This window comes from Schistosoma mansoni, chromosome 1, assembly GCF_000237925.1.
Source record: "Schistosoma mansoni strain Puerto Rico chromosome 1, complete genome".
NCBI lineage: Eukaryota > Metazoa > Platyhelminthes > Trematoda > Strigeidida > Schistosomatidae > Schistosoma > Schistosoma mansoni.
The window spans coordinates 48436575-48452357 of record NC_031495.1 but is presented as its reverse complement, the minus strand read 5'-3'; the positions used below and the strand labels follow the sequence as shown (position 1 = coordinate 48452357).

The 15783-nt window shown below is 33.0% G+C and overlaps 1 protein-coding gene across 1 annotated transcript in view; it reads right to left on the bottom strand.

Annotated features, from left to right (window-relative positions):
* Positions 1-11716, bottom strand: part of Smp_147890 (putative rootletin (Ciliary rootlet coiled-coil protein)) — a gene marked incomplete at both ends in the record, with an annotated part of 56087 nt that extends 44371 nt beyond the window's left edge. The window contains 5 exons of the mRNA XM_018794660.1: positions 287-665; positions 1033-1100; positions 5429-5506; positions 6599-6793; positions 11672-11716. Of these exons, the coding sequence (XP_018649050.1) occupies positions 287-665; positions 1033-1100; positions 5429-5506; positions 6599-6793; positions 11672-11716 (765 nt within the window). The remainder of the gene's footprint in view (positions 1-286; positions 666-1032; positions 1101-5428; positions 5507-6598; positions 6794-11671) is intronic.
* Positions 11717-15783: the final 4067 nt, after the last annotated feature.

Genomic DNA, 15783 nt, shown 5'->3' with positions numbered 1-15783 from the left:
GAGTAATATGAGGGTACTAAAAATGTTCTTGCTTGGGTCACAAAACAAGTAATGTATATGAACATGTTCCTCTAGCTTTTGCAAATTGACTGTTAATTGAGAAAAAGTGGAATGCTTCACTATTTCGTAAGCCTCTACCTGCTTAATATATTTGTTTTGAAAATATAACGTACTTATATAGTGATTTTTTTTAATTCAAATATATTTCACACTTTTTGGCAGTATGCAACAGATTACTTGCGAAAGAAAGCCAAAACAGTTAGCCAACAAAAGTGAAATGGCTTACCATGTTTCTAGCTTCCATTGTGCGTAAGTTAGAAGCGAAGTTTTCACAAGCAGTTTGACATATCCTCGATACTCTCGATAGCTCTACCCGAGCAGATCCGATTTCTCGTTCTACCTGACCCCTGACTTCAACAAACTGACGACGGCAGGCCACTACTGCCCTCCAGAGGGCGAGGAGTCTACCATGTTCCATTGTAAAATAATCATTGAATGCAGCTTCTTCGTTTCTCCATTCTGCTTCCCGTCGTTCAAGAACATCTCGTAAACGAGATGCTTCCTCCTTAACACGCTGTAAATTGGAAGAAAGTGTTTGATTAGCATGTGTGGCTTGATCCAATTGTTCCCGAAGCATGGTATTTACACCAGCAAGCGTTGAAGCCCTGTGATATGACCACAAGATAAGCTCATTAAATGAGTGTAGTAATTGTAAACAAAATATTTTAAAAGCAAAACCTCAGTAATTTTAAATCAGTTATATTTTATTTATTTGTGGTAAACGTTTTAGATTTGATGTACTTGAGATAAAGCGTTGCGACCTAAATGCCTAAAAGTTGGAACCTATTTTATGTGAGACGAGTAAAAATTACTTTATCACGAAGACATGGAGTGTAACATTTTCATGAATTACGCTTAAACTCAAAAACCACATTTATATACAACACCAAAAGAAGTAAAAAAAACAAATATTATGTTTCCAAACGTGTCCATAGTAACTTGTGCACTCAATCATGTATAACAATAACTTACCTTTGCTGCTCTTCTTCAAGTCTCAGAAGCGTTGCTTCATATTCAGCTGTATTTTCATCCATTCCAGCCTTAAGATAAATGAAGGATTATACATAAATATAAAAATATTTTTCACTGGTGGTAGACGTTTAATATTTGTCACCAAGTATTTCTTTGAAAAATTTAACAAAACCATTTCTTTTGTCTGCTTAATAATGTCTATAATTGTTAGCATGTGGATTTGTGGAGAATGTAGGATTTTAAAAGTTGGATTCACGAGTCGATCTAAGCTAGACCACCGTTGAAAACTTGGACGCAAAGGATGGCTGCTTCATCCTAGTATGGGACTCATGCATGAGACCTAAGGTCTCGGACGTGCATCGTTGAGGAGTCCCATCCTACGAAGAAACGGCCGCTAAGTGCTTTCAGGTTTTCAATGATGGTCTAGCTTAGATCGATTAGTGATTTCGACTGTTTATAACTGTATAAAATTAGAAAATGTGAAAAGTCATAAGTTAATGATTAGAATAACTTAACCAGGTAAACGTTACTTATAAAACGTCATCTCGATAATTTTTTTGGAAAGCGAACTATGTAATTCACATCATGTAATCTAACTTTAATTAAAACACTGCAGTGAGAATGTCAGCTTGAAAGTCCAGTGATGTGATACCGATCTATACGATTTCTAATTGTGGTTAGTACGACTAACGATAATTTGTTTTGCCTTAGTTGTTGTTGAAAATAATAATTTCAGTGAGTTATCTACTGCTTCTAATTAGTAGCATGCTTTTTTAATGAGAATAAAGTTTTTCAACTTACAGTCAATAAATTACACGACAAGTTAAACGATGTAGATGTGAGAAATATTCCTAGTTTTGGAAATTAAGTCTCTTCATAAGGAAGCATTGAATTACAGACGTGGTGCATGATGACATTTATTAACGTATCATTCAGGTATGTGTTCATGTATCTTTTAAGCTGCATTTTGTTGTCTCTGATCTCACACGATCAGGCGGTTTATGAATCATTTCAACCAATAGAACAAATATTATTTATCATATCATTCTGATATTCAGTAATTACTTTGAAGAAAGGATTATGTTGTATTTTTTGTTGACCGTGTGGTGTATTGTTATTTCTTACAAAGCAACTCGAAATATCATCAAAAGGGGTTTTTCGATTCTATGAAAGCACCGTTTCACATATTTTGTGAGGGCGGGAATCGTATGACCGTTAATTGTAAGTGCAGCATATCCATTCACATTTCAAATATTTATGCGTTGGTTGGCGCTATGCGTGGTTGATACTATGTCAAGCCCACATGGGTTATTTCAGACAAACCAATTTATTCATTCTTCTTGGGTCACATTTTGGCCTTGTCAATTATTCGCTTAATAATCTTGACTTTTTATATAAGCTTGTGTGTTAATCTAAGACCTATTTTTGTCCGACCATAAATATTGAGTCGTGCTTAGTTAAATCAAGTTTGCTCACACGCCTTTCCTACTGCGCATCATTTCATTTCTCTCCTCTTCTCTTCGCCGCTTCTTATTCCGAACCTCTGTCTGGATAAAAAAAATGCCTGAAATGAATTCCTCCAACGCCACCAGTTTTTGGCTTCTTGTTACCACCGTCATACAAACGGGTCCAGCCTAGATAATATACGGACTTAAATGGAAGATTTACATTCATAGCATATTGATACGTTCATCCAAATTGGAGCCAGATTTAAGGCCACAAAAAGAGTTAATAATGTAAATTGTCAAATCATGCCACAATATTCTAACTACTGAATCATAAAATTATAAAATAAATGATTTCGAATGATCAAGATGGTAGAAAAATCGTCAAAATGTAGTATATATTTAAGATGCCATTTATTTGATAATTAACATAAAATTTAACATTTTTAGTAGTAATAGGGAATAGGCCTAACTTAAATAAAAGTATATTTAATTTTCAGAGAAAATAGAAACAACCTGAATACATTCTATCTGTTGAGATTATTTTTCAATTTTGTCACCTATTATTCTGAACAAGAAATTTGTTATATCTTCAATATTTAGTTCTACATCAGTCAAAATCCATAATTATTTTATTTCTGCAATTCACTAAAATTGTCACTCTTCACTTATTACACAAACTATCAGATATATTTTAATGATCAAAATTAAAGTAAAAGCATATTTCACTAATCATTGTAAATTATTGACTTATCTTTTACAAGAATATAAATAAATTATACCAAAATTTGTTTTCATTAATTATTGTTCAAATAATTAGATAAGGTGTTATTACCGCTGTGTGTAATTGACTAGGATGGTCCAATTATGAGAAAAATAATATTTAGCGCTAAGGAATTTTGTACTGTCTGTTTATTTGTTTTTAATAAATTTATGTGGCAATAAAACGAAATGTTATAAACAAATGATAATAAAGAAATGCGGGCTAACCTTATTCTCTAAAATTATTTCTTACCTCATCAAATATTTATCACCTACACTCATGCGTTTTGATATTTTAATAAGAAAATTAAGGTCAATTTGATACTCAAAAGATAATATTGTAGCAATTAAATCTAATTAGTTTTTAGTACGATATGATTATTAACTGTTAAATATTCAGTATGTGAAATTGAGGACATTTATCCACATACGATTTAAATAACTCATCCTGGGTAAAAGACAGATAGACTTTCACGCAAAACAATCATTATAGTATTCTTGCTACATATATAAGTATATTTATTTACACTAAAATATTGTTATCATCAGATGATATCTTAATATATATCTCCAATACACATTACATCGGTTTGATATAGATTCAGAATTTTATTAAGCACTATACATACATATTTGTTCAACATGGATCGCTAAAACGTTAATCTTCCTAACCGAATCAACCCTGGTGGATTGTTGTCAGACAAAATCTTGAGACAAATACCGAAAGATTGCTTGACTTCTACCAACTTTTGGCGTAGGCGAAAGGTCCGTTTGTCAAACAAAGAACTAGTTTTCCGTGCAGTGATCCAGGTGTATTATTCTGTGGATGCAAAACTAGATGACATGTTCAAGTTACCGAATTTCGATCATAGGTTTCTTCAAATCATTACTTGAATTTCATGGAGCTATCGAGTGAGCACTTTTATCGTTAGCAATAAGGCACCAGGCAAAAGCGGGTAATTAGTTGACGAAGTGGTGAATCTTTATCAACTGAGGTGATTGTAGTATATATTAAGAATGCCCAATCATTGCCTAATTCGACACACTACTATGACTGGTGTAGTAATTAGTTAGAAGAAAGGTAGTGGTGGACGAATGAAAATATGACACCAGTCCCTGGAGTCATTGACTGTGGGTCTGAGCCATGTTCGTTAAATGCAAACTACCCGGTGAGGTCAACGCGATAACCGCGATCAGTGGTTGGAAACTGGGTGATACAGCTCAGAATCGGCCACAACTAGGCTTATGTGTTCACTTTTTTACCTTACTCTAAATCTTGAGTCGCAGTTTTCTTTCACACATACATTCTGTCTCAAACCATAATCTCAACGTTTGTCTTCCTCATTGTCGTCAGTACTATATTATTTCGACTTTTTTTGTTGTTCATCTTTCTGATTTCCTTTGGGTGTGCTGAGATGATTTAACAGCTTGGGTTATAGCACATATATACCGGACTCTATGTTGATTGTGGCTAACAGTAATGAGTAAAAATCATGACAAACAACTGCTTAGGTTACTTCACTGTAGAGTAAAATCTGGTCAATAAATCTGCTTCGATTAAACTGTGAACGTGGAAAGGAAAATTATCGCAACTTTTCATCGGAATACGATTCTGTCGACAGATCTTACAAATTTCAGGTTGTCTTTATACTGGATCTAGCCTATCAAATACCACTGTGTCTATGTGTCTATATCATTGTTTCAACTTGATGGATGATGTACAAAAAGGTTTCATTATTTCATACTAAATATGATGATTGTTTTGAGTCAACGACGAAATTACACGGAAGGCCTCCACTCTTAACTTTTGTTAACGATACAGACAGATGATTTTTTAGTCAATAATGGTTTAATAAATGCTCTTTTCCAAATAGTATAAAATCTCTGGAATCTCATTTTGAATAGTCTGATGACAAAATACGTTTTAATTTCATTAACATATTTTACCTAATAATTCATGAATTACTTGATAAGTCCTGTACTCTCAATATTTGGATGAAACCAAGAATAAGATTTATATTTTTAAAAGAATAATCAGATCAAATACGAAGAATTCTATTGAGCATATATTTCAAGGTCATTATACTCAAACCTCAAATGATCTACCATGTTTTACATTATATTCAATAACATGTCCTAAAAATACTTAAACAAAATACTAAAAAAATGCTATCAGATAATTAAATTACTTTTCTGTTTTGATTCTCTGTGTCGGCTATCTGTAATTTAAGTTCAAGTGTCCGACATTTTTCCTTGTATTGTAAAACCTATCATAAGTGATAAAATACATAACTGAATTCGATTTTAAAAATATATTGAAAAAATATTTACATGCAACACAAAGTACCGTAATTAGATATTTTGCAAATATTTACATTCACCAAACCTCATTTTCTTATATAAAACAACTAAAACTCCTTGAAAACATCTCTCAGACTGAAAATTTCAACACTGGAACATCTTTAACACTATGCTGTCCCTTTAGAAAAAGGCCTTTGTTTGCAGAACATATTTAACACATTTTAAACCCATCTCGAGAAAATACATTCGAAAGAAGAATGGGTTTTAACATTCCACTTGGTCTTTTTTGACAATTTTTTTAAATCAAAATAGTAGTAGGATACTAAAAACATATCTGTTCTCAACGTGTAATCAGAGTATGACAATGTTGCAGTTTGATAAATTAGTCATAACAACACTTGAAGAAGTTGAGTAAATTTATTGTGGTCGTTATTTCGTAAAACCTTGCCTATTTTCGTAAATTCTGTTAGGACAACATGGATTCCCTAACCAAAATAATTTGATAATATTTTTGAAACAAAATTTAAAAGTGAAGTATGTTGTGCATAAATCAGATTCTGACGGAAAATGACAAACATGTTGATCTAATATGAACAGAAGTTGAAAATATTAAGAGTCACAATCAATCCTAACATCTGGTCCACCGTTTGACCGTGAATTTCTGTGAGTAATTCAGGAAGTATTAGGGATTCTATTTGAGCAAAACTATATTTGTTGTTTTCTTAACCCTTTGTTTTCCATTACTTATTATATCATTCCTTATTTTGGAATGCTTTATACATGTGTGCCAGTTTTCATAGTCGCATATTGCCCATAGTATGGAAAAAACAAAAAGAAACAATTAATTTTTCGTGTTTATATGTAACTTAAGATGACCCTCATGGTCGCAGTATTATTTGATAGGGGACTTCAACAAGCATTCTACTGATCCTAGATATGAAAGATTGAGGATTATACGCTATGCGCCGAAACTTTTACTAGTTTGTAGTATTAGATCAAATAAATAAATAAATAACTTTGTTTACTTTCGAGAAATCTTCATTAACACCTCCACTCACTTTAGACTGAAGTCTCTGAACGAGGTTTGTTTGACGTTGCTGGCCTTCCTGGTAAGCCGATAATCTTTGTTTGTAAGTAGATAATTCTTCATCTAACTTCCTCCTCAAATCACGATTTTCCAGGCTTAAATTATGAGTAACTGATGGGATGTTCAACCCGGCAACAGAATCTTCTTCGCATGACTCGCCGAAATCCTAAATAAAATATCAATAAATGTTTAAACCCTAATCATCAATTACACTATTAAGATCACGGGATATAATAATCATTTCTATACGTAAGACGTTGATATCTACTAAAACGGGTAGATTTTTAGTTTATCAACCTAATTTTTAACCTAAAAATAAACTGGACGTGATCAGAACGTATCTGCTTTCTAGGCAAGGTGTTTTGATATTCAGTAAGACAGATGGTTGTATGCACTAACACAGTAAATAATAACTACTGGGTATAGGAGTTTATATATATATATATATATATATATATATATATATATATATATATATATATACTACACAAAGCCGGTCACAAAATGCCTACAAATACTTATGTACGATAAGATTAACTAAAATAGTTATTAATTCGTTCTATTTAGAGTCTATAGAATGTTAGTAGCAAATATTCTGTAGATGCTTCTTTCAAAGTGGTTAAATAAAATGAAAATATAAGTTCCACTTTAAACCATTCAATACAAACAAACCATTATGGTCACGCTTAAGAATAGGAAATCTATTTCGATTACAACTTGCTTTCAGAAAAGATATTTTAAATGTTAAGTGTCAACTAAAGAGTATTTCGCTTTCCGGTCAATCAATTGTTGTTTGTTCTCATTAAAAAAGTATAAATAATGGTCAAAATAAATGGTACATTAAAAACTTCCCTTGAAAAGTTAATTTAGTAGGGAGAAACTAACTGACACAATTTACATTACTTAGATGACAAAAAATGATGAATACAGTAAGTCAGTTGATTCTGACGTTCTGCATACATTACATATTTACACTTCATTATCATTCCGTATTCTACTTGCTTCTTCTCTAAATGAGTTTGGGATCAAAAAGTATAGGTCACAATAATTATGAATAATACTGTTAAATTGACTACATTATTTGATGACTTAAAATAGGCTCAGACATAGTCTTCAAACAGAATTGAGTAGATAGACCAACATCGAAATAACACATAAAAGACTGGTTCAACAAAGTGTCCTCATTTCTATGAGTCCGTTCTTAATCCTACGTAAGAACAAATGAACACTTTTTTCTTAATGATAATTATCATTAAGTTTGCTGAGAGCAGTAAACTACTAGTCGTACTAGAGGAGAAAAAGAAATAACAAAATCACAAAGATATTATTCGTATTAAGAAAGTGAAAATGTAGTTATAAAGACCTTTAATACTAATCAAGAATGTCATAGAATTCATGTACATATTCATAATTGTAAAACAGGCTTATGTCTCATGATAAAATAACATATTGAAATCAGAATGAAACATGATCAGAACGTACATGAAAACAAAATAAGTCGTTTGGTGGTGACACGGGCTTATAGTGTGAACACTAGATCATTTTATTTAGTTGCCTGTGTTTATGAAATAAAAGAATGGCTTAAATTTAGTACTTCAGAACTTAAAATTAAACTACAGTTATTTGTCACCAAACTCTAAAGTTAATCCTTCTTTTGCTGAAATGTTATCATCTCTGCTAAACATTTAGAGTAGAAATATTTGAACTAAGAATATGTTATCCATAAAAATTACACAGGACTTATTTAATCTGTGAGCACCATACGTTAAAAAACGTTATCAAGTTAGCGTGCGATGGTCACCCAAATATTTAGTGTGATTTTATTCTTACTTTTTATTCTACTTGAGTTAAGAATGTTGGGGTGATCCTGAAAATTCCTCGCAATAGACAAGAAAGGCTCAGGAAACATAAGAAGCATTTTGTCCAATCAGTGTTTGACTAGAAGTTTTACCAGAAACGACACGAAAATGAAAAGTCACATGAAGAGCTTCTGATTGGCTGATTACTACACTGCTACTATGTTTAGTAGCATTCCAGAATTTTGAGGAAACCCAAGGACTTCTAAACACTACAAAAACCCTATATTTTCTGTACATAAATGAACCTTTGGAGCGAAGTGCTTATCGCATATTTTACGCCTTTTCTCTCGTGTTCAAGTCGCTGTGTATATTTAGCTTGGGGGTTACGAGACTAGCTTAGGATGCGAGTATGGCGTTCAATTAGCAAGACTTATCGAAGAAAAATACTACTTCGTTTATCTTAATTGCAGAAGAACACTAACAATGATCTTATTACCCGGCTAGATTTCAAGGATAAATAAAAACGTGGTAAAAAATCCAATCAACCTAAACCGTTTAACAGTAAGAACCGTTCATAAAAACAACTATCGGAACTACCAAAAAGATCAGTTGTAAGACGAGTATCATACAAAATTACAGAGGAAGATAAAGGAACAAGATATACGTGTAATGATTAATTACCCTGATGGTTTTCTAACTGATACATTACTATGACTATCTTTCAACTAACTTGTCCTTTTCTTCAATACTTTTTACCAACTTTATTGTCATTTTATTTAAGAACTTTTAAAACATATAGTTTATCAGTTATCGGGAAAACATGTCATAAACAAATTTTCATTTGGTCACAGAGAATTTTTTCAGTAAGTTTACTTGTTCAAAAAGTCAGTTTCGATAGGCCGTTGGAGCTCATAGAAAGAATATAATAAGTTAAACGAAAATAAGATTTCTTATGGACAAAGTATTTATCAGTTCATCTTTTTTGATGTTAAAAAATGAACTACTGGTGTACTTCACCGAATAAAAAGTCAGATCCGTTTATTGGGTGTATGTGACAAGGATAGACATTATATTCTTGAAAACCTACTATAACTACTAGATGAAGTATTTGGTAACTTCTGTGGTCTTATTTATAGCTTTAAGATATTTGTCTAGATAATGATTAACTCACTTATCCTTATTTATTTATTTAAACGAATTATCCTTAGCATTTATCATTTTTCTAGTAGATTCACTGACAACTACTGAACGATATACAGTCAGCATTCTTCATTGTTTCTAATCGGTATTCGTAACAGATGTGATTATCATAGTCTTTATCATTGCATTTTGCCAACACGGCCTTATTTTTCATTGTAGCAAGTACTAGATAGTTACTTTAGCTTTTTCTTAGTGGTGTTTAACTACAGTTTGCTATCAATTATACTGGAATATTTACTAATTCTGGATGACTTTAGAAAATACTTAAAATGAAAGTGTAATGTTGTGTAAAGAGGTTTTGTGGTGGAGATGAACATTATGAATACTCCATCCATATGTTTAGTTAATGTCCTGTAATTACTTGAGGGCTTCATATCAGCATTTCTAATAATCTAAGCATATAGACTAATTGGGAAACTGTTATATAACCGATTGAATACACTCATATGTTCAACTTAACACTTTGTAAATCCAACTTCTCAATATCTTGCTACCTAAATTGCATCTCTAGTAAAAGGGATTCTATTATCTTATCATTTGATTACTTTAATTATTGCAATATACAAAGATATTTGAGTCCTCTAGTTTTTGTAAAAATTGGTGCAGTTTGTTTGTTGTTTATCATATATTAACCGGTTCTCTCATTATTATAAATTTACGAAGGAACTTTTTTCTACACTCCAAGTTTAAAAAGTCAGCAAAACAGTAATAAAGTTTTATTTCCTGAAGAATTAAACCCGTAGATTTCATTTGGAATCGCTCGAAATTTGTAAAGATCACTAATAAAATGTGACTTTTAGTAAATTCCTTATATCCACGGCCAACGTTTTCATTTAACCGGATAATTACGAATGCGTTAATTAAGACTCTTAAGAGCAAGCAGTTTGTCTTTGAACTTTGACCAGAAAGTAGCTTGATCAGAAATGCAAAATTTGTGATCAAATATCTGAAATATACCCCAAAGCTAGTGTTTTCAGTTTGCCTTGAAGTGTACTTTGTCGCTTAACAAAGTTCAGTTATTGGACTAAAAGATATTTTTAGGAAGACTAACTTCATCTCCTTTATTACTATATCACGCTACTTCATTAGATGTGTAAATAAAGATGGTGGTCTTAGACTTTCTCATCTCAGGAAGTCCGGTTTCTGGATTTGTAATCGTATTGTTTATGCAGTAAATATTTTCCCACCCCACTTTTCAGCTTTTATTCAAGGATGTCTGCAAATAAATACGTTCCATATGTTGCTACTGAATGGAAGATAGAATTAAAATCAAGCTTTGTGGTTAACTTGACGATGACCTCAACATTCGATTTAGCTTTGAAGTTTTCCACTTATATACGTTCTTAGTCGCTAACAACAATACCTTCAGATTGTAAAACACAATGTTGTGATATGTTTTCATGATAACTTTATCACATCTGCATGTACGGTGATCATCTCACAAGATTACTTTCGTCCTGAGAACCAATTTTCATCCATATTATTCATTTATATCACTTATTCATTCTTAGTAGTTGATTTTAATGAAAATGCTTCCTGCCGTAAACAAATTATCATGACGTTTGTATTTGTATAAGTTTTCAAATGATATGGAGAACTTCATCAAGTTTTTATTTATTCTGCTTGTAATTATTCATCTTTGTATGCAAAATACAAAAATTTCTAGAGGCGAATAAACGTATGTAGTGACATAATGTTTGGAGAATTTGGGATATAAGAAATAATTCTGAAAAAGTATCGCGTTCGGGTCAACGAAAGGTTACCTCTTGAGCGCAAACCCATAAAAAATGAAATGACAATTATAAGTTGAATACATCTGATGAAATTATCACTTCATAAAACCAGATAACACAACCGATTCAATTCACCTATCTCATAATGCAAAGAACATTAAATAAAAAACTTTATATTGGTTTTTTGCCATTGCAAATCAATGCATTGATAAATCTATCTACTAAACACTACAATACCCTGTGCATTACGAACATTTTCTATGTTGTGCCAGAATACTGGTCATAATGAATGATTTCAAATCAATGACTTACTTCGCCACGACGTTTTGATGGTTCAGATAGTGTTATATCACTCATTAGAATTCAGTGCGATTAATGTAACAATAAAACAGAAAAAGTGGTGAATGTATATGGTTATTTGATAATTTACACGTCTAAAGAAATAATGTTTCTCAGGTAATAAATAGCTCGGCTTATCTCGTTTTTCATTCGACCAAATTACGCCTTAGGTTATGTAACCTAACAACGCCAACTGCTACACATCGTTGCCCTTAGTGATAAGTTTTAGTTATAAATGAACCATATAATGGCATAATCTCATTGGTCGCGTACAAATTTTATGTGCAAATATTTTAAGTATCGGAACAAAATGCAATATATATATATATATATAACGGCATTCAAAAGTGCACTTCATACGAAAGTAGAAGTTTAGGAAAACTCTTCAGCTAAAATGGTTCGGTCATGAATATCTTAACAATTATGAAAGTGGATTAATTTTGAAACTTGTTTCCACTTTAACTACAGTCCATATGAATTATCTTTATGTTGGTCGCTTTCTGTGTTTATGGAGTCAACATAGCGACAGTTTGTTTAGTTAGAAAGAATATTTGGCTCTAAGTGTTGAAGTTTAAATGAGATGAAAATCAGTTTAGAAAAAATGGGAATATTTTATCTAATCCAAAGGATGGCCAATTTACATAGATAGCTGAAATCAAATAAGCAAAGAACAGGTACCTAGAAACAAGAGAAAGAAATGTTAAAATTCCCTTTTAGATTGTGGCCAAGCACGATATTTTTAAACAGCATATTGCTAGTTCAGTAGCTAAGTATGAGTAGCTTATTCATACCTGTGTGACATTGTTAAGTATTACCAAAGATTTCTACACAGTAGCCCGGAATTTTGTTCTCTAAGAAAAATGAAAATTGATAAACTTCCTGTATTAGGTATTATTTCTAAAAGTGAATCATCAAACTGAGTTTTGAGTAAACTGAACAAATAATTCAGCGGAGAAAAAATGAACATTATTGCAAATACTGAAAAAACCCCTGAGTCTAATTTTCGACTTGAGAACAATTAACATGTTTTCTCGGTTTAGTGGAGAGTTCTGTCTGCTAAATTAGCATTTCTTGTTTAGTTTCTATTGTGAAGGGAAGAATAAAGAAATGAAAAATCATGTAAATGATTTTCTGGGACTTTAGCTCGTTACCGGATGTGTTGCGACCTTGTTATCTACCCGCCAGTCTGTACTTAGATATACAACATAAGCTGTGTTGTAGCCAGCTTGCAGCCTTAATGCGCCAGTTTACTTGGTAAAACTATGAGAGTCCAACCTCGTGAGTTCAACGTTGTGGTATGATTGATTGATAAAAGAAGATGACCACAGCAGAAAACTGTTTATCTAATCATCCTGACTCAGCCATGTACACAAATAAATTTATGATTTACTGACCACAACGAACAATAAATAAAACTACAGTATGCCCCAAACTAGAGTATTAGAGTACAAAACAGAACACAAGGATCGTGGATAAATTACGATAAGTTTGAAATAAATGAAAATATGTCAGTATTATAAAGATTAATTGAAAGCTTATGATTAATCATAAAGCAGGGACACAACTAAATGCTAGTAATTTAAAGACCACAAATTAAGGTAACTAATGCCAGGAAAATGGTTTTCTGAATTTGTCATTCCTTTTTTCACTTTTCTTTTCACCACAATGTAAAAAAGGGTACATTTCATTTATTCCTTCCTATTTCCCTCAAACATGCATCTGACTGGTCATTAACATTAGAACAATAAGTCCTTATAAATTTCAAAGTAGTAACATGACATATCTGAAAGCAGTTACAAATCTCTGTAGTATGCAGTCGAGAAACTCGATCACCTGTTAAATAAAGTAATACATTAACACCGTTGGATCCCGGTTCAGTGGTTCAGAAGATAAACCTTTCACGCTCGAAGCTGAAGGCCGTGAGCTAGATTCCCGCAAGCGGGGTGGCGGAAGTCCACGAAATGACTGTTCAGTGCTTCCAGTTTTTCAATTGTCATCTAGCTAGGATTAGTTCGTGATTTAAACTATAGAATAAACGTAATCGGCTCTCTTCAAGTTAAATGTTTCGCTCATCCATGTGAGATTTCTGCTTGTTACCAGATGTAGTATTTTGAGTGTGGGTGGGTATACACTAGTGAAAAGTCTCTAACTAGGACGATATAGTCAAGCGTTCCATGGTTTTCAATGGTACTCCGAACAAGATCAGTCGGTGATGAATATAAACTACAAATACAGTAGTATTAAATATATGATTGGTAAAGGAACTTCATTTTATATATGTCCACCAGGAAATTTAAAATCGAAAATGGCGGATACCATTTAGAGTGTTCCAGGTTGTTTCAATATATTTTGTAGCAAGCCCATTCAAATACTGTATTTTTTGTGTGCTCTCTGTAATCCTAACATTTAACCCACTGTAAATTTATGTGTGAGTCTGATTGAGCGCATATGCTGCACATCAATCCTTAATCTATTCTCTCATTGGTTGTAAACAAAGACAATCAATAATTTATCCACAATCCATTAACACTCAAAAATATATATGGATTTTTAACACTCACACACACCCACACACACACACTCACTTGCTTTCCCTGTGTGCTTGCTATCTGTACGCTTGCGGATTTTACCGAGCTTCATCAATAAACTATCTCTATAACTGGTGTTCAGGCTTTTGAATAATCTCGAGTAAACCCGTAATTCTACTAGGAGATTTAGCCTGCAGTAAATATTCAGTTAGCGGGATATTATTTATTTATTGGAGTCAGATATAGAGGAATTAATTCTTCTACAAAACTGGTGAGCCGCATTTTGAACACGCACCATTTTTCTACAAAGTTTGTGATCCGCTTTTTCAACGCGCACCATCTCTCTACAAGTCTGCTGAACATTCTCTAATCATATCATAAAGAACTTCACATTGGAATTACTGTTACAATTATTAACAATTCATTGACAGTCATAATCTATTTACTCATAACTTTGTTCCTTTGGAATTATATCGATATATTCGCATATTTGTACCCAAAGTGACAGTTTTTTTTATTTGGTGAGTCTCTCATTATTTCTTGTTATTGATTATTTTTTCATATTGTATATCTCAATCAACAGCCTATTATTATTGCTACTGTTATTATTTCCTGGTATCATGTCACTCGATAATTCACTTAGCCTTTCATCTAAGTCTATTTCCGTGGGTGCCATCTCTGTACCTTTACCTGTTTTTAATCCTCGAAAGGCAGAACTCTGGTTTGCACGCTTAGAAAGCTTTTTTGTTACAAACAAAATCACAAGCCAGATCACGAAATTTAGTTACGCAAATTCGTTGCTGCCGGATGACGTTACTGAGCAAGTGCCTGACGTCATTTTTAAACCGGATCCTGACTCACCATATGATTGCCTAAAAAGAGAGGTCATACGTGTCACATCTCTCTCTGACCAGCAGACTATCGATCAACTTTTAGCCAATGTAGAGCTAGGTGATAACACACCTTCCCAATTAAAACGCCACATGACAAGTGTTTTAGGGAATCGTATAGTTGATAAACGTCTATTATATCAATTGTGGCTCAGACGCCTTCCGCAAAACATACAGCAGATACTCGCATTTGGAGACGAGGATATCGATTTTGATAGGCTGGCAGACATAGCCGATCGAATTTACGAGCGGACCAGGACTCACTCGGTATCACACGTACAAACAAACTCAACCGACGAGATCGCCGAGTTACGACAGACAGTCGACGCCCTCACTAAACAGATAGCTCAGCTACAACTTTCGAATGCCCACCACTGCGAGTGTAGAGGAAGGTCCAGAAGTCGTACACGTCGTAGTCCAAGCACCATCCGACATAACATTTGCTGGTACCATAAAACGTTCGGTAAACAAGCTAAAAAGTGTATTCCTCCCTGTAATTTTTCAAGCACACGGAAAAGGGAACATCAAGGCCGATAATTAGTGACGACTGCGGTCACTGGTCACAACTCACACGAAAGTCGTTTGTTATATGTCACGGACAGAAGAACCGGAACACAGTTCTTAGTCGACACCGGGGCAGAGGTTAGTGTAGTACTACCTACTGCAC